Genomic DNA, 25490 nt, shown 5'->3' with positions numbered 1-25490 from the left:
CAATTCTATTCAGCACTAAAAAGGAGCCCGCACGAACCTGGGCAGATCTCCAGCGTTATGCTAAGTGGAAGAAGTCAGACTCAAGGGGCTACCCGCTAGATGATTCTGTTTATATGACATTCAGGGAAAGGCGAAACTTCAGGGACAGAAAACAGATCACTGGTTGCCTGGGGCTGGGGGTTGCAGGAGGGGTTGACTACAAGGGAAATTATATTCAGTTCTCTACAAGGGAATTATTTGGGGTTGGCTATGTTACGTAATGGGACTATGCTGCTGGTGGCAACTGACAGTGTTTGTCAAAACTCAGAATGGTACACAAAAAAGAATGACTTTTGGGGCGCCTGGGTGGATCAGTCAGTTAAGCGTCTGACTTCGGCTCAGGCCATCATCTCACGGTTGGTGGGTTTGAGCCCTGCGTCGGGCTCTGTGCTGAACGCTTGCTCAGAGCCTAGGCCCGCTTTGGATTCTGTGTCTCCTTCTCTCTCTGCCCCTCCTTCCCTCACGCTCTGTCTCACTCTGTCTCTCAAAAATAAATAAATGTAAAAAAAAAAAAAGTTTTTAAAGGATGAGTTTTAACCGTATGCAAAGCATACCTCAATTAACCTAAAAAGATATATAAAAAGGTTCAAAGTTTACTTTAAAATGATAATAGGTGCCACAAGAGACATAAGGACGAAGCACAGAATGCGGAAAATTCATTTCCAAGTGAGAGTATCAGGAAAGTTTCAAGGAAATGTTCATACTGAAGCCAGGCCTGGAGTGTGAAGAACACCTGGGCAGTTACCATCTTGAGGAACTAATTTCTTTTCTTTTTTCTTTTCTTAATGTTTATTTATTTTTGGGAGAGAGAGACAGAGACAGAGTGCGAGTGGGGGGGGGCAGAGAGAGAGAGAGGGAGACAGAATCCGCAGCAGGCTCCAGGCTCTGAGCTGTCAGCACAGAGCCCCACACAGGGCTTGAACTCAAGAACCACTAGATCATGACTTGAGCCAAAGTCGGAAGCTCAACCGACTGAGCCACCCAGGCACCCCTTGAAGAACTAATTTCTAAACACGTATTTCTAGGAGAAAATATCAGACAGAATCATATTTCTGCACTTTTGCCATTAACACCTCCCCCAGAGACACAAGCCGACTAAAATCTGAGTCACTTAGTCTGATCTACACGTAAGGACAGGCCAGTCACACTGACTCTGGTTAAGAAATAGCTCGGGGGCTCAGAGAAGTAGAACTCTCGGGTCTCGAGGGAACTTCCAAGCTTCCTCCACAATATTGGCCCCTTGAGAGTAAGAAGGAATGACCCATTAACAATAAAAGCTAATACTGTTTTTCAAGTTTATTTATTTATTGTGAGAGACAGAGACAGCATGAGTGGGGGGAAGGGCGGAGAGAGAGGGAGAGACGGAGAATCCCAAGCAGGCTCCATGAGGCCAGCGCGGAGCCCACGCAGCGCCAAACCCACGAAACTGTGAGATCCTGGCCTGAGTCAAAACCAAGAGTCAGGTGCTCAACAAACTGAGCCACCCAGGAGCCCCAGTAAAACCTAATACATTGCCCTATGTGCAAAGGCCCTGCTCTGAACTTATATATATATATATATATATATATATATATATATATATGTATATATATATATAAAATATTAACAATCATATATACGTATAAACATATTTTGTATGTAAAACCTGTATGTTTAATATGTATGTTTAAAATAATGGATATGCAATACATAAAATATATATAATTTATCCCTATAGAATGTAGATAGATAAGTATAATCCCTCCTCGCTGCAGCGAGGCGCCTGGTTGATAATTTTGTTATCAACCTCATTCCACCGATGGGAAACTAAAGAACAGCTGCTCAGGGTACAGAATTAATGAGGGCGGAGCCAGAGCTCAGGCCGAGCAGCGTGGCCCCGGGGCGCCCAGGGTTGTAGCCCCTCTGCAAAGACACACGCCCGTCAGGCGAGATCCCGCGTGTGAGCCCTCGCTCTGGGCCTGGCGTGGAAGGAGGCACTCGCTTCCCACCCCTTCCACAGGTGCGAGCAAGAGGCCAGAACGGCCAGGAGATGTCGCTTTCTCCGCGGGGCTGCCGCGGCCCCCTGGGTGACCAGCGATGTCTCCCTCAAGCGCGAAGGAAGCCCGCGTCACCAGGCTGCCCGGGGCAGTTCAGCAGAGCTGTTCACAAGCGCTAACGTGAGGCAGACAACCTTCCTTTGCACGCTGGCTTCCCCCTTTGGTAGCTAGGAAACCTGGAGCAAATGACTTCTTAACCCCCCCCTGCTTCTGCTTCTTGATCCGTAACAGAAGAGAAATAAAACTACCCACGGAGTAAGAGAAATAACACAAGTAAAAACTTAGAATGGTGCCGGGCCCGGTCAGTGCTCCCAAGACGCTCTTGTGGCTAGACTGCTGCTTTTGGCAGACATTTCCCCTATCGTCCTGACACGGTGAAAGCCATCTTTTCCTCCCCCAGCTCTACTGAGATATAACTGACACACAACATTGTGTAAGGTGTACAACGTGTTCGATTCACTAATACACTGTGATTGACCACAACAGTGGCTAACACCTCCATCCCATCCCATAATTACCTTTTTGTGTGTGTAGTGAGAAAATGTAAGCTCTACTCTCTTAGCAACTTTCTTTTTTTATTTAATGTTTATTTTATTTATCGTTGAGAGAGAGCTAGAGAGCAGGGGAGAGGCAGAGGGAGGGAGAGAATCCCAAGCAGGCTCCACACTCAGCACAGAGCCCGACGTGGAGCTCGATGCCACAAACCAGGAGATCATGACCTGAGCTATAACCAAGAGTCGAACACTTAATCGACTGAGCCACCCAGGCGCCCATCTCTTAGCGGCTTTCAAGTATATACTACAGTATGATTTGCTGTAGTCACCATGCTGTGCATTAGAGCCCCGGAACTTGCTAATCTCATAACGGGAAGTGCGTACCTTTGAACCAATCTCCACCTTTCCCCCACTCGCCAGCCCCTGGTAACCTCCCCTCTACTTTCTGTTTCAATGAGCGCAGCCTGTTTTTTTTTTTAAAGATTCCACACATACATGAGCGAAAGCCACCCTTGCCCTTGCCCTTGACCTTACCTGCTGTCTCTCCCTTCTCTGCCTCTGTCACAGGCCTTTTCCTGTCCTGCTGTCATTCTAGAGGGGCTTCCCCCCCGGCGTGAGCCAGGCCATCGGTTTTCCTGGTGACTTCCTACTGCTGGCACTTTTTCTGTTTTCTGGCTCTTATCGTCTGCTTCAGTTCATAAATACAACACTAAAAAATCATTGGCTCCTCGTCTTTTCCCACCTCACACAGCTGTAACGTGTCCCCCAGGAACAGGAGTCTAGGCCCAACTGCAGGCTGGGATAAGGAATAGGAAAATGACTTCTTTTGTGGTAACATTTTACTCGATGCCGTTTTTAGGAGGGGAAGCCTGTACTTTCTGTTCCCTGCAGCGTTGTGTCAGGGCTATGATTTCAGGCCTTTTCAAGACTGCCAAGAGGCCTGACCCATGTGGCAAATCTCTAAGTCAACTTTCCTACGGTGCACCACTGCTCCGGACTGGAGTTATTTCAATTCAACTTTCTCCCTGATCTGGAGGAAGACAAACATCCCAGCGTTGCTGTAAGTGTTCAAACTAAGTCCCGGATGCTACTGATGAGAGAAGGATGTAAATAGGAGGGGCCGGGAGAGGAGCTGGATCTTCCCCTAGGTCATTTGCACATTGTCCGATGTACCAGAGGGAGGAATTGGGAAGAACCCTTTGAACCTGCAAGGATGTCCCCAGAGTCTGAGTTTTGAAAAATTCTACCTCTTCCTTCTCCTCATTTAGAATCTCCCTGCTCCCTAGGAGGCAGATAAAATCCCTTAACTATCTCCGCGTCTCCCCTTGCCTTCCTCATTGTCAAAATCAAACCATGGGGTCTTTAGAGAGTCTGAAAATTCCATATATTTACTTCCTCAGCCTCCCTTGCAGCCAAGCACGGGCATGTGACCTACCTAATTCCAGGCAATGGAGTGTGGGAAAATCTGACAGAGGGCATCTAAGAAAGGTTTCTTTCCCAGTGGGAAAAGGAAAGAATGGCCTGTCTCCTTGTTCACTGGACAGGTGTCTGCCTGCACGGGACGTCTTGGACGCGTCTTGTCTTCATCCCTTCCTTTAAATGCAGGGCCCTTCCCCAGGGGCCAGGCCTCACCCTGTGCCCAGTCTTAGAAATCCCAGTTACTTTACCTGTTATCTCAGTAACTCAACAAATGTTTCTCAAGCACTTACTTTGTGCCATGTTCTACAGGGTAGAAGACAAGGCAGACAAGGTCTCTACTCTCACAAAACTTGCGCCCCTCGTGGACGGCCCCCGGCACAATACCATCAATGGTCCCCATTTTGTTTGTTTCTATTTAGGGCCCCCCCCCCCATCCCTGACACAACACTTCTGAAGTCAGACTCACTCCCTTCTCTCCAAAACTGACTTCCCTATTTCTGTTAGGCAATCCTAGGCTCAAAGTCATGACATTGTCTTTATCTTTTTGTTCACCCTGTTGCTAGCATACTTCATTTCTATTTAGCCATTCACTCTACCTCTACCGAATGCCAGGAGCTTGAGCTCCAAAGATACACAATGCACACACACACAATCACAACACAGTGTAAGATGTGCAACAGTAGAGGTATGTCCAAGATGGATGGCGGTGGAAAATGTCTTGACTCTTCCATGGGAGCCAAGGAGGGAGCAAATAGGGAGAGTATGAGGCAACCGAACTGAAAATGAAACCTTGGATAATACTAATATGTAAAGGGCAGAACAGTGTCAAATGCAGCAGAGAAGTTGGCTGATGATAAGACCCAGGAAGGAGTTTCAGTTTTACAAAGTAGGAGTCATCCTGGTAAGAACAATTTCAAATGGAGTGGTGGGTTGGTCTGGGGTAGGCAGAAGAATGAATGGAAGGGAGTGAGGTTTATCCTCAGAAAAACCACCCTCCCTTCCAGAAACACCATCTTGATTTTCCTTTGGGACCAAGCCATCCCTCTCTCAGACTCCGCTCGGGTGGAGCCGGCCCCACCTCCAGATCCAGAGGCTCGCCAACTCAGACCACCACATACGCACAACTATGGAGATTTACTCAGGGATGGGCTCGTGACCAAACCCCAGCCAGTGAGAGGTTGGCCGCTGGAGCTCTGAGGAGAGAGCTGCTCTCGGTCTACACCAGTTCAAAATGCAGGCGCTCGTCTTGTTAGAGCTGGACCACCACACTAGTCCTTTGACTGGTCCCCTTGCCTCCTAAATCCTCATACTGACCAAAGCTCCCACATTATTCAAAAACGTTTGTGCACCCATCATTAAGTTCCCGGCCCCTAATGCTTCCTACTCCACAAGGTGGATCGAATCTCCCTTTCCTTGCACCTTCCTGTCATCAAGGCTTTACTTATCTTTCCTCCTCCTGGGTTGCCCACCCCTTTCCTTGCTACATTCAGACCCTTCTCATCTTTCAGTGTCCCAGCTCCAATGCTGTCTTCCCTGACTCTCACTTGGTTTCAGTATGAATTGACAGCGATTTTTAGAAAACATGATTGATTGTCTGGCTTTATTACCTCTCAGTTTACGTGTTAATTTTTTCCTCTCCCAAATTACCTCTGAAGGAAGTTGGAGACAAAGACCGCGTCAAAATTATTGGTGTACTGTGTAGCATTTATGACAGGGTTCTTCTGCACAGGAGACATTTAAACATTTTCACAGAATGACTAATAGACATTTCCCAGTTTGGCAGTGGGTGGCAGGAAACGGAGATGAATGTAAAACGACAGTTTAAATGATGAGAAGGCATGTGGTCAGAGGCAAGAGAGGGGAAAGCATTGAATGGATGTGAACAGCCAAGAAGACAGAGTTGTAGGAAGTCAAACTTGACAAGGCAAGGAGGTAAACCCCATACACAGGGCAGGCGCCATGAGGGCACTGACCCGGCTGAAGGAATCAGTGCAACCATTGCCTTCATCAGCAAGGTCTTGAGCAACTCCAAGTGCGTAGAAGGTGGGAGAACCCTTGGGAGTAGCTCTCATTGGATTTAGGACACTTTCTCACTCTCTTCAACTCTCTCCAGAGATGCTATAGGAAAATAAAGGAAAGCTCCCAAAAACAGCTTCACAAGGAATGTGGAATCATAATGAATAACCGCTTTTTTTTTTTTTTTTTTTACTTTTTTTTAAAGTTTATTTATTTATTTTGAGAGAGGGTGTGCGGGAGGGGAGGAAGAGCAGAGAGAGAGAGAGAGAGAGAGAGAGAATCCGAAGCAGGCTCTGCACCCTGATGCGGGGCTCAAACCCACAAACCAGGAGATCATGACCTGAGCTGAAACCAAGAGTCAGATGCTTGACTGAGCCAACCAGGCGCCCCAATAACCATTCTTCATAAGGTCCCAGAAGACTTCCCCATTGTAATTCTCACCTTACTTGTGATTCCCTTTTCCTGAAACATTCTCTTCACTGACCTTTTCGTGGATGTACTCCTAATGGACTGGCCCTTCCCTCTCAGTCTCATTTGCTGGGTCATCTCCATCTCCCTGGCCTCTGAGCAACAGAGAACCCCAGGCCTTCATCCCTAGGCCTCTTCTTGTCTAGATTTGTTCTCAGGCCCCAGAGGATCGTATCTAGATGCAGGGCTCTTATGAGCTGATGGCACCAAATTATGTATGTCAAGCCCTAACTTGTCTCCAATCCCTTGCCTTTTAGACTTGCATATCCATTGTCTATGCTATATCTCCACTTGGAGGTCTAATAATCATTCCAAACTTGGTATGTTCAGAATTGAGTTTCAAACACACATACCACCACCATCACTACCATCAAATCCTGTTTTACCTGCCTTCTTGGCCATTGCTATTAATTATGACTTCATGCTACCATTTCTCAGGCACAACTCCTTGGGTCACCCTCACCTTTACTCTTTCTCATACCTGACGCTCAACCCATCAGCAAATCTGGGTGGCTCTGCCGTCAAAATAAGGCTCGATTCTGAAAGGTCCCATCCTCTCCACCACTACCACCCAAACCCAGGCCGTTTTCCTCTAGGCGATTATAACACCCTTGTAACTGGTCCTTGTGTTTCCGTCTTTGTTGCCTACAGTCTCTTCCTTCCAAGCATCCGGAGTTATCCTTCTGAAATGTAAGTAAAGGTCCATCACGCCTCAGCTCAAAACCTTCCAATGAAATTCTGACCCATGCCACAACAAGAATGAACCTTAAGGACATTACGCCTAGGGAAATAAGTCAGATATACAGGACAAATATTGCATGACTCCACTTAGAGGAGGTAGCCAGGATAGTCAAATTCATAGAGACAGGAAGTAGAACAGTGGTTACCAGGGGCTGAGGGGAAAGGATATGGAAAGTTATTATTTAATGGGTAGAAACTTTCAATTTGGGATGGCGGAAATGTTCTAGAGAGGCACAGTGATGATGGTTGCACAATAATGTGAATGTACTTAATGCCACTGAACGGTATACTTAAAAATGGTTAAAATGGTAAATTTTATCCAAAAAAATTGTAAAGCCACCAATGGCTTCCGATCTCATTCACCATCAGATCCAAAGTAAGGTAAGGACCAAAGTCTACAAGGCTCTACATCCTTGGGTCCCTGCTGCACCTCTGACCTCCCCGGCTACCCCTCTCTGCTCCCGACAAACTGACCTCCCTCCAGTTTCTCAGTCAAGACACAGACACTCCCACTCAAACACGCCATGCCCTGCCCAGCACTGGGACCCTTGCGTTTGCTGTTCTTTCTGCCAAGGATACTCCCCTCTCAGAAGTCCACGTGGTTGTCTCCTTTACTTCATCCAGTTCCCGGCGCAGATGTCACCTCAGGCGCAGCAGTCCCTCACCAAAGTGTCACCCCATCCCACCTGCATTGTTCACAATCCCCCTACTCAGCTTTATTTTTGAAGCACTTATCAAAACTGACACTTTTTTTTTTAATTTGCTCAGCTATGGTCTGACCGTCCCCATTAGAATATAAGCTCTCTAGGAATAAGGATGTTGCCTGACAGATTGCAGTTTCCTAGAACAGTGCCTGACATATAGTAGGCTCTCAAAATGTATCTGTCAGATGAGTAAATGAGTTTTACCTACGCTCAGCAAGTGCCAAGAGATGGCAACTAAGAGATTATTTAGATGGTTCATTTCCAGATAAGTAAAAAGGGTTCTCTTAGAGGAGGTGTGCCAGACCCAGTTGCTTTGTGGGTTTTGTTTTCATTTTGTTTTTCTAGTTGTGAAAAACATGTTCGTTATCGAACATTTGGATCACACCAGAAAGCAAAGAAGAAAACGAAAGCCCCTCACACAGTTCCTGCTACTGATATTAGAAAGTTTCACTCAAGGAGCGCCTGGCTGGCTCCGTCAGAGGAGCAAGCAACTCGCTCTTGACTTCAGGGTAGTGAGTTTGAGGCTCACATGGGGTGTAAAGATTACTTAAATAAATCAACTTTAAGGAAAAAAAAGTTTCATTCGAGTTTTTTTTTTTTTAATTTTTTTTTTTCAACGTTTATTTATTTTTGGGACAGAGAGAGACAGAGCATGAACGGGGGAGGGGCAGAGAGAGAGGGAGACACAGAATCGGAAACAGGCTCCAGGCTCCGAGCCATCAGCCCAGAGCCTGACGCGGGGCTCGAACTCACGGACCGCGAGATCGTGACCTGGCTGAAGTCGGACGCTTAACCGACTGCGCCACCCAGGCGCCCCTCATTCGAGTTTTTTAACGTATGTGTTTTATGCATTTTTCTTAGCCTGGTTGCTCCGCGAAGCAGAAACAAGTACTGAAGTGTTGATGCTGTATTTGGAAAGTCCAAGTTCAGGGTTGCAGGGTGGAGAGAAAAGGGAACGTGAGGCAAGAGAGATGTAAAGTAATTCCCTGTGAGGCACTATCCTGCTAGCCACCACTTCATGACAAGTCACGATAGAGTCCAAGCACGCTGCTGGGCAGATGTGTTCACATGGCGTGAGGGACTCCGGGAGGTTTGCAAAGGTTTGCATGTCAAAGTAGTCCAAGGAATGGAGAAACACGGGGAATGACTGCCTCACTCCTTTCTGTCTCCTAAGTCCTATGGATCAGGCTTCACCATGTGGGACTAACTTTCCGTATCTTCCAACTTACATCAAAGCGGCCCCTTAGTGGTTGCATGTGAAACCAGATCCCACGTCTCATGGTGTGACATTTCAACAGAGTCTGGAAGTGAAGAGGCCACTTAGCATCGTGCACCGACCAACAAAGAGAAAGAAGGCAGTCGGGAGATTTTCAGAAGTCACACAAGATTCGTATCAAATGCAGTATTTTAAACAAAATCGGGACCCTACCGGCCACACAGGTTATTTGAATCATTGAGATATAATCCACGTACCACAAAATCCACCCTTTTCAGGGGCACAATTCTGTGGTCTTTAGTGTATTCACAAAGTTGTGCAACCAGAACCACCATCTAATTCCAGAACATTTTCATCAACTTGAAGAAAGCCCCATATCTATCCACAATCACCCCCCATTCTCCCTCCCCTCGGATCCCTGGAAATCACTAATCGACATTCTGTCTTTATGGGTTTGCCCATTGGGGCCATTTTCTGTAAATGTAATCACACAATATGTGGCCTTTTGTGTCTGGCTTCTTTCCCTTAGGATGTTTCCCGGGTTCCTCCATGCTGCAGCACGTCTCAGTGCCTCATTCCTTTTCATGGCTGGGTAGTATTCCATTGTGAGGACAGACGCCTTCCAACTCTCCATTCACCCGCTGATGAAATTCTGGGTTGTTCCACTTTGTTGGCTAATATAAACAATGTCGCTACGAACACTCACAAACAAGTTTTTATGTGGACATGTTTTTATTTCTCTTGAGTATATACCTAAGAGTGCCATATTTTCTTAGGTTTGTTTTTTGGCATATTTCTCCTTGTGTGTCCCACCGAACATCTAAAATGATATAAGGAGATAGCTCTGGAAACCCCAGGTTTTGCTGGTGTCATTGCTTCTGATTGCTGCTGTTTGGTGAGTTTCATTCTTTTTTTTTTTTTAATTTTTTTTTAATGTTTATTTACTTTTGAGAGACAGAGAATGAGTGGGGAGGGGCAGAGAGAGTGGGAAACACAGGATCTGAAGCAGGCTCCAGGCTCTGAGCTGTCAGCACAGAGCCCGACATGGGGCTCGAACTCATAAGCTCTGAGATCATGACCTGAGCTGACGTCAGACGCCCAACCGACTGAGCCACCCAGGCACCCCGCTGTTTGGTGACTTTCTGACCTCATTCTGTAAAGTCCATCTATTTTGTTGGGTGTGGTCACGGCAGTGTCTATTTAGCTTAGTGGTCAAGTTCTTTAAACGCCCGGAACCAATACATCATCCAGTTTTTGCTGAGGGCCTCTGTGTGCATATTGAGGGAATGCTTTCAACATTCAGACAGTGGAAGGGCAATTTACAACTCTGCCTCAGCTTTCACATCCTGCTTGCACAGAGCTTTCAGGTTAAGCAGATGTGAGAACTTAGGCCTTTCGATGTCTCCCTGAGCACGCACACAGCCCTGGTCATATGCACAGCCACATGCACGAACACAGCCTCCTAGACTCCCAGAAATATTTGAAGCTTTTCAAAGTCCCTTATGGGCGCCTACGCATCTGGGCATCTCATTCTCCAGATTTTCCTTTTCAGCTTTTTGGTTAGCCTATTTGTTTGCCCAGTGTTATCCACCAACTAAGGCACCCATCAACGTTAAGCGTCATCTCTGATTGTTCTTGACAAGTGCCCCTGGAGAAAGGCTGTCCGCACTGGGAGGCCTCTGTGTCAAGTCAAATAACGACACAGTCTTGTGAGGGGAGTCTTCCAGGGAACCACCAGACAGGTCAAATAACAACATTTCTCTGGGCATGGGTCTTTTAAGGAGCTCCAATCCTCTTCTGCTCCCTCCGGTGGCTACCAGGCTGCTGGTTTTCAACATGACAGTGGGGTGTTCGTTTTCAAGGCTACCGAAGAACTGGGAAGAGCAAGATGAGAATAGGGCAAATTAAAATGCCACAAAGCTCACTGTTTTTATTGCAGTCCAATCATTTTTCTTGAATTAACATTCTCTGGTTGATTCTGACAATTTTTCCAGTTTTCTCATTGCTTTTATGAAAGAGAGGATTTGGGACATCTTTACTCTGCCATTTTGTCTGGCATCACCCATAGAGTTTTATTATTATTTTTTTTTTCTAAGTAAACTCCAGGTCCGATGTGGGGTTTGAACTCACGACCATGAGAGTTGCATGCTCTCCTGACTGAGCCAGCCAGGGACCCCCTCCCCCATACAGGTTTTTTTTACATTAAAAAAAAAAGTTTATTTACTTATTTTGAGAGCGAGAAAGGGCACAAGCAGGGAAGGGGCAGCGAGAAAGAGACAGAATCCCATGCAGGCTCTGTGCTGTCAGCGCAGAGCCCAATATAGGGCTCAATCTCACAAACCATGAGATCATGATCTGAGCTGAAATCCAGAGTCAGATGTTCAACTGACTGAGCCACCCAGGCACTGCACCCATATAGTTTTAAATATTAATTTATTATTATGTATGGCCATTTTCCATATTCTTAATCTCCCAAAAAATGAATGTTAACATATGCATAATGCATCATCTTATTGATGATACATTCTTTTTATACTGAACTTTAATCATTCTTTTATATTGAACTTTTAGATTGTTTTCTATTTTGCCTCTCTATAGATAATACTTTGGTCATTTTTTTTTTTTTTTTTTACTACATCTTGGAATCCTTTCTTAATCTAAGTTGATGGATACAGGAATATGGGGCTAAAGACAATAAACATTTTTAAAGCTAAGTCAAAAAGTAATAGCCTCAAGTAACACAAAAGCTAACTAACAACTGAGATGTTTATTACTTGCATAACCAAGAAGTCTGAAAGAAGGTAGGGAGACTCAATGAAGTAGTCAAGAAATCAGACTCATTTTTTTTGCTCCAACACCCTCAGAATATTGACTCTTTATCTATGTGCTTGCTGCTTCTGACGGCAAGATGGCTCCAAGTTTTCTCTTATCACACAAGCAAAGTTCAGGAAAGCAGAGGTGTATGAAGCCACAACAGGGAGAGAGACTCCTTGTAAACCACCATCTCTAATTAGGAAAGAAAATCTTTCCTGCAAACCTCCTAGCAGAATTCCTTACGGGTTATCTCCAATGTGTGTCACATAGCCATCATTAACTGTTAGGGAATCTAGGAAAACAAGGATCTGGCCCCTTCCAGATTCAATCATGAAGTAAGAGGTTTGTTATAGCTGCTGAACAGTCAACTGTATTGGAGAACAAAACTCACAATAGTGGGTGTGTGACCAATCGCCCCAACCTTAAGAGTTAGAAAACAATAAGCATTTTTTTTTCTTGTTCACATCTTGGAACAATTAAAGACTGGCTGAACTAGGCTGGGTTTGGCTAGACTTGCCTATGGGTTGGTTGTATGTGTGGTCATTTTGTTTGTTTTTGTTTTTACCTTTTAGTGTAAAATAAAATATAAATAAAGAAAACAATGCAAAACAAATGTATAGCTTAGTGAATTCTTATAAGACAAACACCCCTGTAACTACCACCCAGGTTAAGAAATAGAACTTTGCCAGTTCAATTCCTTCTACCAAACTCTTAAAGGGTGCCTGGCTGGCTGAGTCAGTGGACCATATGACCCTTGGTCTCAGGGTTGTGAGTTCAAGCCCCATATTGGGTATGGAGCCTACTTTAAAAAAGGAGCGGGGAAGCCACCTGGGTGGCTCAGTGAGTTAAGCATCCGACTTCGGGTCAGGTCATGATCTCAAGGTTTGTAGGTTTGAGCCCTGCATCAGGCCCTGTGCTGACAGCTCAGAGCCTGGAGCCTGTTTCGGATTCTGAGTATCCCTCTCTCTCTGCCCCTCCCCCTCCCTTCAAAATTGAATAAACATTAAAAAAAAAAAGACAAAAAAAAAACCCAAAAAACAAAACAAAACTCTCTCTAGTCACTTTGGTTGCCTAAAGCTTGTTCTCTGATAGATTCCTCAGGAAGTAGTCATAGGAATAATATTCCCTAAGTTCCTGCATGTTCCTAACAGCTTGTCTGTGCCCTTATACCGGAATGTCACATTTTCTTAAGTATCCAAATATGCTATTCCATTTTTTTTTCTGGCAAAGTGTAACATCAAAAAGTCTGCTGACAATCTTCCTTTATAAGCCACGTGTTCTTTTGGCCTAGATGCCTAAAGAGATTTTTCTTTTTTGTAACGTCCAGAAATTTCACTAGTATATGTCTTAGTGTTGGCCATCCACTTCAATATTTTCAGATGCATAGTGGGCTCTTTTAGTAAGTACTTGCAAATCTATTTTATTTCAGAAAACTTTTCTCGAATTAGAGCAGAGAGTATTTGTTCAAGTCTCTTGCCTCTGTGTCCTTATGTAGGGACTTCTCACCGTATTTTAGATCTTCTTGTCCTGTATTCATTCAGTAGTGTTGTTTTTCAAATCTTTATCTCCTAGTTTTTTTTTTTTTTTTAATTTCCCTTCTTTTCACTTTTTGTTCCTCTTAAGGCATTATCTGTGTATTTATTCACTGGATTCCTCCATTTATTTTATTTCTGTATTCTTCTTGATCTCTGTCCCTTCAGTTCTGAGTTTCTCTATTTCTCATTCATTTTTTCTTTCATGTTTTATATCATTTTCTTCATGACATTTCTTAGTGCCTTTTAGCTCGTTTTGAAATAGTTAAATTTCATTTTTCCTTTTTCTTTCTCATTTGTATAATGTTTTTTAAAATTAATTTATTTATTTTTGAGAGAGAGAGAGCACAAGCTGGGGAGGGGCAGACAGACAGAGGGACATACAGTATCTGAGGCAGGGTCCAGGCTCTGAGCTGTCAGCACAGAGCCCGACATGGGGCTCAAACCCACGAGTCGTGAGACCATGAGCTGAGCCGAAGTCAGACGCTTAACCGACTGAACCACCCAGGTGCCCCTAATGTTTACTTATTTTTAAGAGACATAAAGAGAGGCCGAGAGAGTGGGGGGAGGGGCAGAGAGAGAAGGAGAGAGAGAATCCCAAGCAGGCTCTGTGCTGTCAACACAGAGCCCAATGCAGGTCTTAAACTCATAAACTGTGAGATCATGAGCTGGGCCGAAGTCCAATGCTTAACTGATTAAGCCAGCGAGGCACCCCTCTTTCTCATTTTTTTAAGCAAGTCTTTCGGCCTGCTTTCATTATCTGGAAGGATATTATTCTCATTTTTTCTTATGATAACTTGGCATGAGATTTGGTCTCAATACATTTCTGTTGCTCATGTTTGTATGAATTAAGTATGAACTTTTAGAAGGAAGCTTTGTTCAGGATAAGTTTTCTGACTGCATAAAGTTACCTATTCTGTTGTTTTTCACATAGTGCAAGATTTGTAAGATCTTCATGTCATGTGCCCCTCTTCCTCTTTTACCCGGACCTTCTTTCCTTCATCTCTACAGTGCCTTTTCTGTTCCCAGCAGTATCCGCAAGGAAGGGAGCCCCACCTGGTGAGTTTCCAGAGTTCACAGGGGTTAGACTGCTCCAGACTTTCAGACCTTCCTGCGGCCCCCTGCACTCACGTGCTAACTGAAGTAGGCAAACAGTTTCAGCTGTTGTTCTAAAATTAGCCTGCTGAGCCTTCCAGGGAATACCTCTTGGATATTTTAGGGGGATTTTGTTCTCCAGTTTGTTAGATGCCCCGCTGCTTTCTTCTGCTTCCTCTGGCACAGATGCTGATACCATGCAGGTCTTGTGCTTGTCAATGACTTATCCTCAGCTGCTTGGTTCAGAGTTCACGGGGATACTTTCTCACCTGGTTTTGTTGGAAATGTCTGTGGATTTCGGTTTTGCTATTTAATTGTTCTGTCTGCTTTTATATGGCGATTTGGCGAGTTCTAACACTATTCTGCCACCACGAGTTCATCTTCCCCAAATCCACGTGTTCACTCCGGGGCCCAGGCTGAGGGGCGGGTATACCCAGCGGCTGAGGGGCGGGTATACTCAGCGGCTGTGGGGCGGGTATACCCAAGAAGCTGCATTTCTTGCAGAAATGCAAGAGCACAAACTTGAAAGTGGAGGATGCTTAGACCTCTGTTTGCAGCACACATTTGTTAACATTCCTTTGGCCAAAAACAGCCACAAGGCCAATCGCAACATCAATATGCAAGAAAATATACTTTGCTTCTAGGAGAAGGGACTACAAAATCATGCAAAGAACCGTGATGAGGAATTGGAAACAATAATGCAGTATCCCACACCAACCAACGGCATCTGCCCCAAAAGCTTTTCCTAAATCTTGCTAAAGTGCTTTCCAGAAATGGTTTGTCAATTCGACTTCCATCCTCAGGTATGACAGTGCCCCTCACACTACCACACCCATCATTATTGACTATCTTTACATTGTTGTTAATTTAGCAAGTAAAAAATGTATGTGTGGTTTAATGTTTGGATTACACTTCTTTCACTTTTGTGAGGTTTAGTATTTTGGGTATTAGTTTCGTAGCCATTTCTCTTTCCTCCTTAATGACTTGTCTGCTCCTGTCCTGTATCTATTTCTCTAAGGCCGATGTTGTTTTTCTTGTTGATTTATAAGACCGCATTACATACTAAAGATTTTAATCTTTATCTTTCATATTTGTTACATGTATCTGTTCCAACTTATCATTTCCCTTTTGTATCATTTATCTAATTCTGCATAACAAATTGCCTTAAAACTTAGTGTTCTAAACAAAAAAAAAAAACTTTTACTATTGCTTACAAATCTGTGAGTCAGCAGGATGTATCTGATGACCCGGGCCAGGCCGGGCTGATCTCTGCTGGGCTCATTCATGTATCTGCCATCAGCTGGTGGCACGGTTAGGGAACACATGACCTAGGATGATGGTCTCACTCACATATTGGCTGCTGGCTTGCTGTCACTTGGCGCAACAGGGATTACTGGGTCACGTGACCGCCATGCCTTTTTATTTGTATTGTTTCTTGGTATGCATTTAAACTTTTTATATATTCAAAGTCATTATTTTTTTCCTATGTGATTTCTTTATTGTTGTCATGCTTTAAAAGTTATTCCCCAGATCCAAGGTCTGATAAATACTCACTTAAGTTTTCTTCTACATTTTTCTTCTTTCATTTATTATCTTTAAGTCTTTAATCCATTGGAAATTGTTGCACGTGAAGTAAGAATTTAAATGGTTGTTTTTCCACATGTAGTTAACCAATCATCCAAGCACTGGTAATGGAATAGTCTTTCCTTTTCCCATGGATTGATGATACCACCTTTTATCACAGAGTGGATTGTGATGCAGTCCTTGGATCTGGTTCTGGGTTCTTGCCTTTGCTCCACTGATGTGTCCCTCATGGTTTCTTGCATTGCCCAAGTCTATACAGGCAAAGGGTGGAAGGAACTCAGAGTTGGGTGAGTATCGCCATTTTGTCTGCAAATGAAGTTCATCCCGCATCATCCTTCAGAAGCCCAGGATTCAAAATGAGCTCTGAAAGTTCAGGAGAGAGTCACGGGGGGATCGATCCAGACCTCTCAGAGACCAGAAACCTTTGAGCAGAGGGAGGGCACTTAAGAAGATGAGTTTGTCCTAACCTAGCACTTGTTGTGAGAACGGAAGAGCTATAATTACAATCCTGATCAGAAGAGAAATGCTTGGCTTTTTCCACCATTATCGGAGGTACCCAGAATGCTCCCAGAGAGCCCTGTGACCACTACATGCTCAAGATGTAACTGCACTGTGTGAAAGGGAGGGCTGCAGTCTTTCACCTGTGGCAGAATATATAATATTTATTGATTTTCCTCTGAGTAACAGGTTTAGTGAAGATTGCCAATTCTCTGGAGGGATAAACATGAAATAGATTCCCCCCCCCAAAAAAATCTATCAGTTATGCTCTGTGAAACCTCCCTTTCCCACTGAGTAAGCAGGCTCCATTTGCCATATATGTGTGTGTGTGTGTGTGTGTGTGTGTGTGTGTGTGTGTGTGTGTATCAGTCTGATCCTATAACTTTTCATCATTTTAGTTATCAAAATGATTTCTCCTCAGTTATTAAGATTCAGCTCTGTTCAATTTAAAATTTCAATCTTCTATTTGATTCCAAGCCTTCCTCCTTGCCTCTAATGCAGGCTAGGCTGCAGGCTTTAGGGGAACTGGGGGTGGGGAAGGGAGCGAGGACATGGCCTACTGTCTCCCATTCCTCTCCTTCCAGCTTACCCCTCTGGCCCTGGGAAAAAAGGAAGAAAAGGCAAAGTTGAATCTGCCCTTTTGGGATCGCTCGCGCTGACCAAGAGGCCCCAGGGCCGCCCCTGCACTCAGTGGCAGGCAGCTTCTCGCAGTCCCTTGAGAAAGCCATCTTCCTCCTCCCGCTTGCCCCCCAGCTGACAGCCTTGTGCAGCATTTCTCCAAGGCGCACCTCTCTGTCCAACATGTGGCCATCTTCCTGCACATCTACAGCCCCCCGACTCTGGGGCCTGTGAGCAGAAGGACCCATCCATATTCTTAACCAGGAGCTTGAGAGGCTAATCCCACTCACCTCACACCATCCTGTTACATTTTCATCCCATCAACTTCCTTCTGACCCCAGCCCCAGGTTCCTGCAGATCTCAGAGTGGCACAGCCCTGGACTCTGTACATCCATCTGGGCTCTTGATGCCTTAAACGTCTCTTAACATTTACTTTATTACACTTATTTTGAAGACTTGAGTTGTTAAGTAGCTCGTTATAAGATCCTAAGATTCAACAGAGACGTGCAGTCACTTTCCTAAGACCCCCACCAAATCAGCACCATCCTCAGATTAGAAGGTACTTTCAGGGTATTGGACCCAGGTTTTCCCCATCAGGATAGGACTGCTCAGGCTTCCAGAAAGACAAGAGCTGAGAACCTGGGCTTTGCTGTCAGACGGATCTCAGGCTGAGTCCTGCATGAACTACCTCCTTGCTGGGCAATCTTGGACAATTTACTGAACTTAGTTTCCATTTCCTCGGCTGTAAAATAAGAAGAATAACAGTATCGATCTTACAGTTTGTATCGCTGAAATGAGATCATGCGAGCAAAGCCCAGTGCCTGGCATCTAACGAGTTCTCATTTATGGTCGTTGTTTCATTTTGGCTTTTGTTTCTGTTGTTTTAATTGAGGGGTAATTGACATAGAACTTGGTATTAGTTTCAGGCGTACAACTTAATGATTAGGTATTTGTACATACTGCCAAAGGGTCACCACAATAACGTCTGTCACCATACATAGTTACAGTTTTTTTCCTCACGATGAGGACTTTTAACATTTACCGTGAGGGGGCGCCTGGGTGGCTCAGTCGGTTAAGCGTCCGACTGCGGCTCAGGTCATGATCTCACAGTCCGTGAGTCAGTCCGTGAGTTCGAGCCCCGCGTCGCGCTCTGTGCTGACAGCTCAGAGCCTGGAGCCTGCTTCAGATTCTGTGTCTCCCTCTCTCTCTGACCCTCCCCCGTTCATGCTCTGTCTCTCTCTGTCTCAAAAATAAATAAACATTAAAAAAAATTTTTTTTTAAATTTACCGTGAGCAACTTTCAAATATGCAATACGGTATTATTAACTATAGTCATATGGTAGTTACTGATGTTCTAAATCAGGAAATCTTGAGCCACCGCTAAATCCGAATACGTCCAAATGCCGCTGCCTGGCAGATGGTTGAGTCATGCATTATCGGGGGTAAGTCCCACTCAGGGGATCTGGTGCTTTGCTGTTGCCCTTTCACCTCTGTGGGGACGGTTCCACGCAGGTGGTGACACAGGCTGGGAACGGGTGTGAGGAGGGGCATCTGTGGGTTGGTACGTGTGTGCAGTCACATTAATTTGCCCAAAGAAAATTATTATTTATGTTTTCCAATTGCAGAGACCATGTACTAGAAAACTCTTAAGGTATTATTTGATGTTTCTTAATACTTAGACCTACTGCTTTATGACAAATTGCCAAGCAGTGGTCAGGAGTCAATTCACATTGAAGAAGAACAAAGATTAGGAGACTATTGACCCTTGAAAAGAACTCATTCGTGGGATGTTCATTATTCACACTGCATCCAGTCTCAACCCACCCTCTGGGCTTCTTATTTTACATTTATTTCCAGATTAATAGCCCAATTAGAAACCTATTGACTAAGGCCGTACTAAAGGCAATGACCCTTCACAGCTGCAAGCTCCCTCTTTTCAAACCACCCTTAAAACCAAAGGCAAGTAGCATTGGCTCTCCCATTCCTGGGCTAACTCTGCCCCCTAGTGCTCACTCACACACTTGGGCACCAGCAACTGAGAGTCGCCTTTGTTATTTTTTTCCTCACAGGACGGGAACAGAGAAGGCCTGTCATCCCCACACCCGGTCTTTTCCAGCCCCTAACCCCCCTCAGTCTGTTCTGTGTAGATAATCAACCCAAAGGCTCAGATGTTGTTTCTGTCCTGTGTATTTGAAAGTAATTTAGCACACCAATCTTCTTATGTGTTAAAAAGCGTTTCTCAGCAGGTTGGTGAGGATAAACCTCCGTGGGGGAAAGGGAAGGAGAGCTGTGATCGCTCCCGGACCTCCCCGGGGACCGGGGTGACGCCTGTAGCCAGGAGGTAGAGCCCTGGGCAGGCCCCTGACCCGTTCTGAGGTTTGGTTTCCTTGAGTGTAAGACGAGGGGAGGAGGCCCCACAGTCTGGCGTCTGTTGCACAGGAGAACCAGGTGATGATTGTGTGGGAAGAGGGCTGTGGCTTTCAAGCCCCGCTCTTGGACTAGAAATTGACCTTTGTCAGCCTTGAACTTCCCATCTTACAAAAGGAAATGATGACTCGCCCTGATAGTCGCACCACTTACTTGTGAAGGGTAGCGAGTCCGCAGTGCTTTGCTGGGCACGTTCCAGCCGCCCCCGCTGCGTGGTCAGGGGGGCCGCTGAAGATGCCAGTTCTCACTAGTGCCGGGCAGGGAAGGAGGGTGGGAATCACAGACCTGCATTTCTGATGGCGTCCTGGTGAGACTTTGACGTCCCACTACATTGTGAAGGCCGGGGGTGTAGTGGAAAAGAGACCAAGGGCCAGGAGGTCTGGGTTCGGTCTCCGCGGCATCATGAGTTTTGTGACTTGGACGAAGTAAGTCACTTCACCTTGTTGGGCCTCAGTTTCCCCGTCTGTAAAAGGAGGCAGCTGGGCAGGGGATTCTGGAAGGACCCTTCTGACTATAGTATTCTGAGAGTCTGAGAGAAAACAGCAAGACTCTGAAAAGAGTAAAATCTGCCCAGTGTAGGTCTTACTCCTCGAACCTCCTAGAAGAAAGACAGAATGTTAATTATTTGAGCAGCTAATTTTTCTGCAGCATTTCCGTGTGTCAGGTCTTGATCTAAGCTCTTCGCTTCCATGAACAGCTATCTGTAGAGTTATCTTGGTACAGAAATTATTAATGTGCAATTAATAATTAAGTGCTTTGGGGGAATGATTTCTAAATAGGAGCCTGATCAATAAGCCGGTTGTGGCGGGGCGGGAGGGGGGGGAGGGGGGAGAGGGGGTGGGCATCTTCAGCTAATGAAGGGGGCTACTCCCTGTCTCTGCTATGAAAAGAAAAATGTCACCAAACATTACACGCAGCCTGAGGGGTACGTGTGGAGGGGGAAGGGGCTGCTGTTGCCAGGCAACTAGCTCCTCATCACTAATCATGTGCATAAAAGCCATGGGTCTTCGTTTTCTGCACAGCTAGTGGGCCTCTCCCCCTTCTCCCACCCCCTGCTCCCCACAGCTGGCCTTCGGGCTCTGGTTCCAGACACTTGGACCTTGAAATAGGCCCAGGACCCCGTCAGTAATCCAGGGCGGGCTCTGCTGCAAGAAAGCAAAATGCAGAAAGATTCTTTGTGTCCATCTTAGAGGAGAGGAAGGCCCAGCACCAATATTCCAGAACACCCTTTCCTCCACTACAGCCTTTTGAGTGAGCCATCACCCCAGAGGCTTGCTCAGATTTGAGGGAAATCCCTTTCTGACCCCCGCATTCAAGGAAGGCTCTTGCTGTTTGCCATGCGGATGCTGAACAAACACGTGGGTCCCTGGGCTAGCTTTCAATGCGCTCTGCAAACACTTCTCTCTGGATGCGGCCAACTGTCCAATTAGGCAAGCTGTAAGTCTCTCCCTCTGGGGATTTGTTGTCTTAAAGAGCAAGGCCCCAGTGTGACCAGAGAATTTACAGAGCACATGTCCTACAGAGAAAATGCTCTCGCTGGGGCCCGGTCACCTTTCAGAAGAGGAGTGGAGAAGGCTGTTCCGTCCACGGAGTGCACGGGCAGGGGAAGAGCCGATATTATAATAGGCGTTTGCATCCATTTCCTTCCAAAGCACACGGGCACTCTAGGAGGACGGAGGACTGTCTGTGCTGTGGGGAATTGGGTTGTGGCTCTGGAATTGTCAGAGGGCTGCTTTGGTCGATTTCAGAGACAAAAGTCATAATAAGTATTGACTTAAAAGATCGCAGCCCAGAATGTGGAATGTACCGGCCCATTGACCTGCCCCAGTTCTACAGCTGTTCCGATCAAGTGTCTGCAGCTCAGAAAGGGGACGCGTCTCCCTCAGGAATCCCGGAAGCGTGGGCACCACCCCCCGCAGGCCAGGCAGGCTGTGCTGCTCCTGGAGAGTGGTTCATGTGGGGACAATTTTCAGTCGCCTGTCACGGTCCTCTTCTCTCTCTCTGCTCCAGTCACACTGGCCTCCCTACTAGTCCTCAAAACACCCCTTGTCGGGCCTTGGCACTTGTCCCCCGGATGCTCCTACCCCAGGTCCGTAGATGACATGACACCTTCTCTGATGCTACCCTGTCTACAATAATATATCTGCCATCCCTGCTTACTCTCTCCACATTCCTTTTTTGGTTTATTTTTTGATTTGAGAGAGAGAGAGAGAGAGAGAGAGAGAGCACAAGCATGAGTGGGGGAGAGACGCAGAGGAAGAGATGGAGGGAGGGAGGGAGGGAGGGAGGGAGAGAGAGAGAGAGAGAGAGAGAGAGAATCCCAAGCAGGCTCCACACTCAGAATGAAGCCTGACACAGTGCTTGATCCCACGAGCCTGAGATCATGACCTGAGCTGAAATCAAGAGTCAGACACTCAACCGATTGAGCCACCCAGGCGCCCCTCCACATGCCATTTTTAATATTCTTCAAAGTACCTCAGTTCTCTCTCCTTCCTTCCTTCCTTCCTTCCTTCCTTCCTTCCTTCCTTCCTTCCTTCCTTCCTTCCTCTTTCTGTCCATTTTACGAACTCCTGCACCCCCGGCATCTGCCACAGTGTGTGTCCTGCAGCCAGCCCTCCACTAGCATCTACAGAGTCAGTCATGGACCCTGTGGCTCCATTCCGTTCCAGGAACGCATGGGGCTCTCACATCCTCACCCTCCAGGTGCCCGGAGCTCCTCTCTGGAGGAAGTGCTGTGTGACTTTCTGGTATACCTTTACAGATATTTTATGTTGATCCAAACAAGTACACATACAGAGCCATATTCCTCCCCACCCATCCTTTGGAAAACAGTAATAGTAGAGGACTTTATATTTCTACTACGTCTTGCTTTTTCCACTCTGTGTATCTTGAAGATCATTTCAGATCAGTTCGAATAAAGCATCCTCATTTTTTTCTAAGGCTGAGGAATATTCCAATGGATGGACTATTCCGATGTACAGTCATTTATCTGGTTCCCCACAGATGGATATGTAGGCTGCCTCTCGTCTTTTGTTTCGGCAGAGTGTTGCAAATAATGCAATATATGACACACTGCGCACATGTGATCACATCCAGAGGGTAAATTCTTAGGAGTCAAACTGCTGAGTCAAAGGGTATGGCACTTGTAGTTTGGATAGATACTATCAAGCTTCTCTCTACAGACATTTACATAGCACCTGTCACACAGCACAGAGCACATGCATCTACACCCCTGCCAACAATCTATGAGGGAGCTTATTCCCTGCAGCCTCACCAAACTTTCTTTTATCTTTGCCAGCCAGAGAGTTGAAAAGTGATATTGCAGTGCAATCTCATTTTGCATCTTCTTACTGTGAATAAGGTTCACCATGTCTCCATCTAAGAGGCGCGTGGATTTCCTTTCTCAGGAACCGCCAATTTTTCTTTTTTTTAAATTTTTTTTTTTCAACGTTTATTTATTTTTGGGACAGAGAGAGACATAGCATGAACGGGGGAGGGGCAGAGAGAGAGGGAGACACAGAATCGGAAACAGGCTCCAGGCTCTGAGCTATCAGCCCAGAGCCCGACGCGGGGCTCGAACTCACGGACCGCGAGATCGTGACCTGGCTGAAGTCGGACGCTTAACCGACTGCGCCACCCAGGCGCCCCGAACCGCCAATTTTTCTACTAGATGGTTGGTCTTTGAAAAAACAATCGATCAATAGGAACCCCGACATATTAGAAAAATTCATCTTGACTGTGATGTAAGTCACAAATATTTTCCCCTATATGTCATTTGCCTTCGGATAAAACCATAGTTTTCTGCCTTACAGATTATGTGTAGTCAAACGCATTCATATGTACGTGTGAGAGACTGCCACCTTTTTTTAAATTTTGTTTTTTCAACGTTTTGCCTGAACTGCCAGCCCCAAGAACAAGCGACTGCGCCACCCAGGCGCCCCGAGACTGCCACCTTTTAGTTAACTTTTTAAATACTTTATCATGCCATTATGTGTTTAGCAGTATTCTTGGAAGCTGCATCTTTTATTGGTTATTTTTAAAGTGGTGCTTCCCAGACGGGGTTTTAGGATACGCTCTTAACTCTTGATGACTTGAGACGCTACCCTATTCCTTGAAGAATCTCGAGATTCTGGGGAAGTGCCCAAACCGTGATAACCCTCATCTGTTTGATGTTGGCTTTTAGAAATCTCTGTTGCAGAGAGTGACATTTTTCTGACTCTTTTTCAGGATTCCCGAATATACCACCTGTTTCGGTCTTTAATCATCTCTCGGCTGGTTACAGGTGCAGAAGGTTGAAGCAGCTGGAAAGCATCTGTTTCCAGAAAAAAAGACCCCCTCCCTCATGCCACCTCCTTAACACACCAAGCAAAGCACACACCATGCCCCCACTGTCAGCTCAGTGGGCCTGCCCTCCCCGCACCTGGCTTTTCCATGTGCTCTGTCATCAGGGTCCCCCACTCTCTCCCTCTCTCCCTGCTGTGACTCCTCATTTGCTGGCCTCCGCTCCAGGCAGGCTGGCCTTTCCTATCTCTTCCTTGGAGCCTGTGGGTGGGGCGGGGGGGGGGGGGGGGACTCACCCAGCTTTACTGGGGCCTGAGTAATGTTCATTCTTATAAAGAAGATGAATACAGAGTTACCAGTACAAAATTAAATACGAAAGTAAATAGAAGGAGAATATAACAAAAACTATAAAGTTTTAAAAGCTGGAAAACACCACAAAAACACAAAATACAGACAAATTACGTATTAGTTTGTATTAATTGTCCGACATGCTTCTAAAATACTTTTTTCCAAGGCGCCTGGCTGTCTCAGTCGATGGGGCATGCAACTCTTGATCTCGGGGTTGTGAGTTTGAGCCCCATGTTGGGTGTGGAGATTACTTAAAAATAAAATCTTTAAATAATAAGAATAAGAATAATAAAGTAAATTAGGGTCACCTTGGTGGCTCAGTCGGTTAAGCGCCTGTCTTCAGCTCAGGTCATGACTTCGTGGTTTGTGGGTTCGATCCCCATGTCAGGCTCTGTTCTGACCACCCATAGCCTGGAACCTGCTTCGGGTTCTGTGTCTTCTCCCTCCCTCCCTGCCCCTCCCCTGATCATGCTCTGTCTCTCTCTCAAAAATAAACATTAAAATTTTTCTTAAATAAATTACTTTTTGCCCCTCCTTTTTGGCTTCATACTCTTTGTCTGTTAATATGACGATAAGTTTGAAATACCATTATCCATAGGAAGCATAGACTTCAGTCTTTTTTCTAGCAGGGCTGATCATCTAGAAAATATACTTTAGCATCATAATATGTTATTGGCAGTGTCTTGCTAATACATAGCCCAACATGTTAGAGTGTACGAATCATGCAACTTCACATGCAGACATACTCACTGTTGTTTCAATCTTACAGAATTAAATCCACAGGAATCCGAGGAAATTCCATTTTTCACAATTTCCGTCAAAAAAGAAAGGCATGCATAGTATGTTTATATGGCTTTATCTGGTATATCCCTGACAGGGGAGAATTTAAATTTTGGCCAGAAGACAAAAATTCAGTCCCCCTTTTTACGGTTCTACGCATCTGATAACTGGAAGGATTTTTCCACGGACCAACAGCTGGTCCTACGTTTCCAACCTGTTTCTCCTCCGCGCCTCACATATTTCTGGAGGCCACCACTGTGGGACACATTGATATCTGAGACCACCACTAGCCCTGCACCTTGTTGTCACCAGGCCGGGCAAGTCAAGGTGGCGAGAGTCTTCCTAAACACCACTCCGACACCCTGCCAAGAAGCAAACTT

At 45.6% G+C, this 25490-nt stretch overlaps 1 protein-coding gene across 1 annotated transcript in view; it reads right to left on the bottom strand.

Moving 5' to 3' along the window:
- Window positions 1-10557: 10557 nt before the first annotated feature.
- The window catches only part of TMCC3 (transmembrane and coiled-coil domain family 3), a 326327-nt gene continuing 311394 nt past the window's right edge, over window positions 10558-25490 (bottom strand). Inside the window, exon 4 of the mRNA XM_086712629.1 lies at window positions 10558-11007. Within this exon, the coding sequence (XP_086568755.1) occupies window positions 10753-11007 (255 nt within the window). The 3' untranslated portion in view covers window positions 10558-10752. The remainder of the gene's footprint in view (window positions 11008-25490) is intronic.

This window comes from Puma concolor, chromosome B4, assembly GCF_028749965.1.
Source record: "Puma concolor isolate L17-30 chromosome B4, mPumCon1.1.hap2, whole genome shotgun sequence".
NCBI lineage: Eukaryota > Metazoa > Chordata > Mammalia > Carnivora > Felidae > Puma > Puma concolor.
Note: the sequence above shows the minus strand (reverse complement) of the source record. Positions and strands in the feature narration are given on the sequence as shown.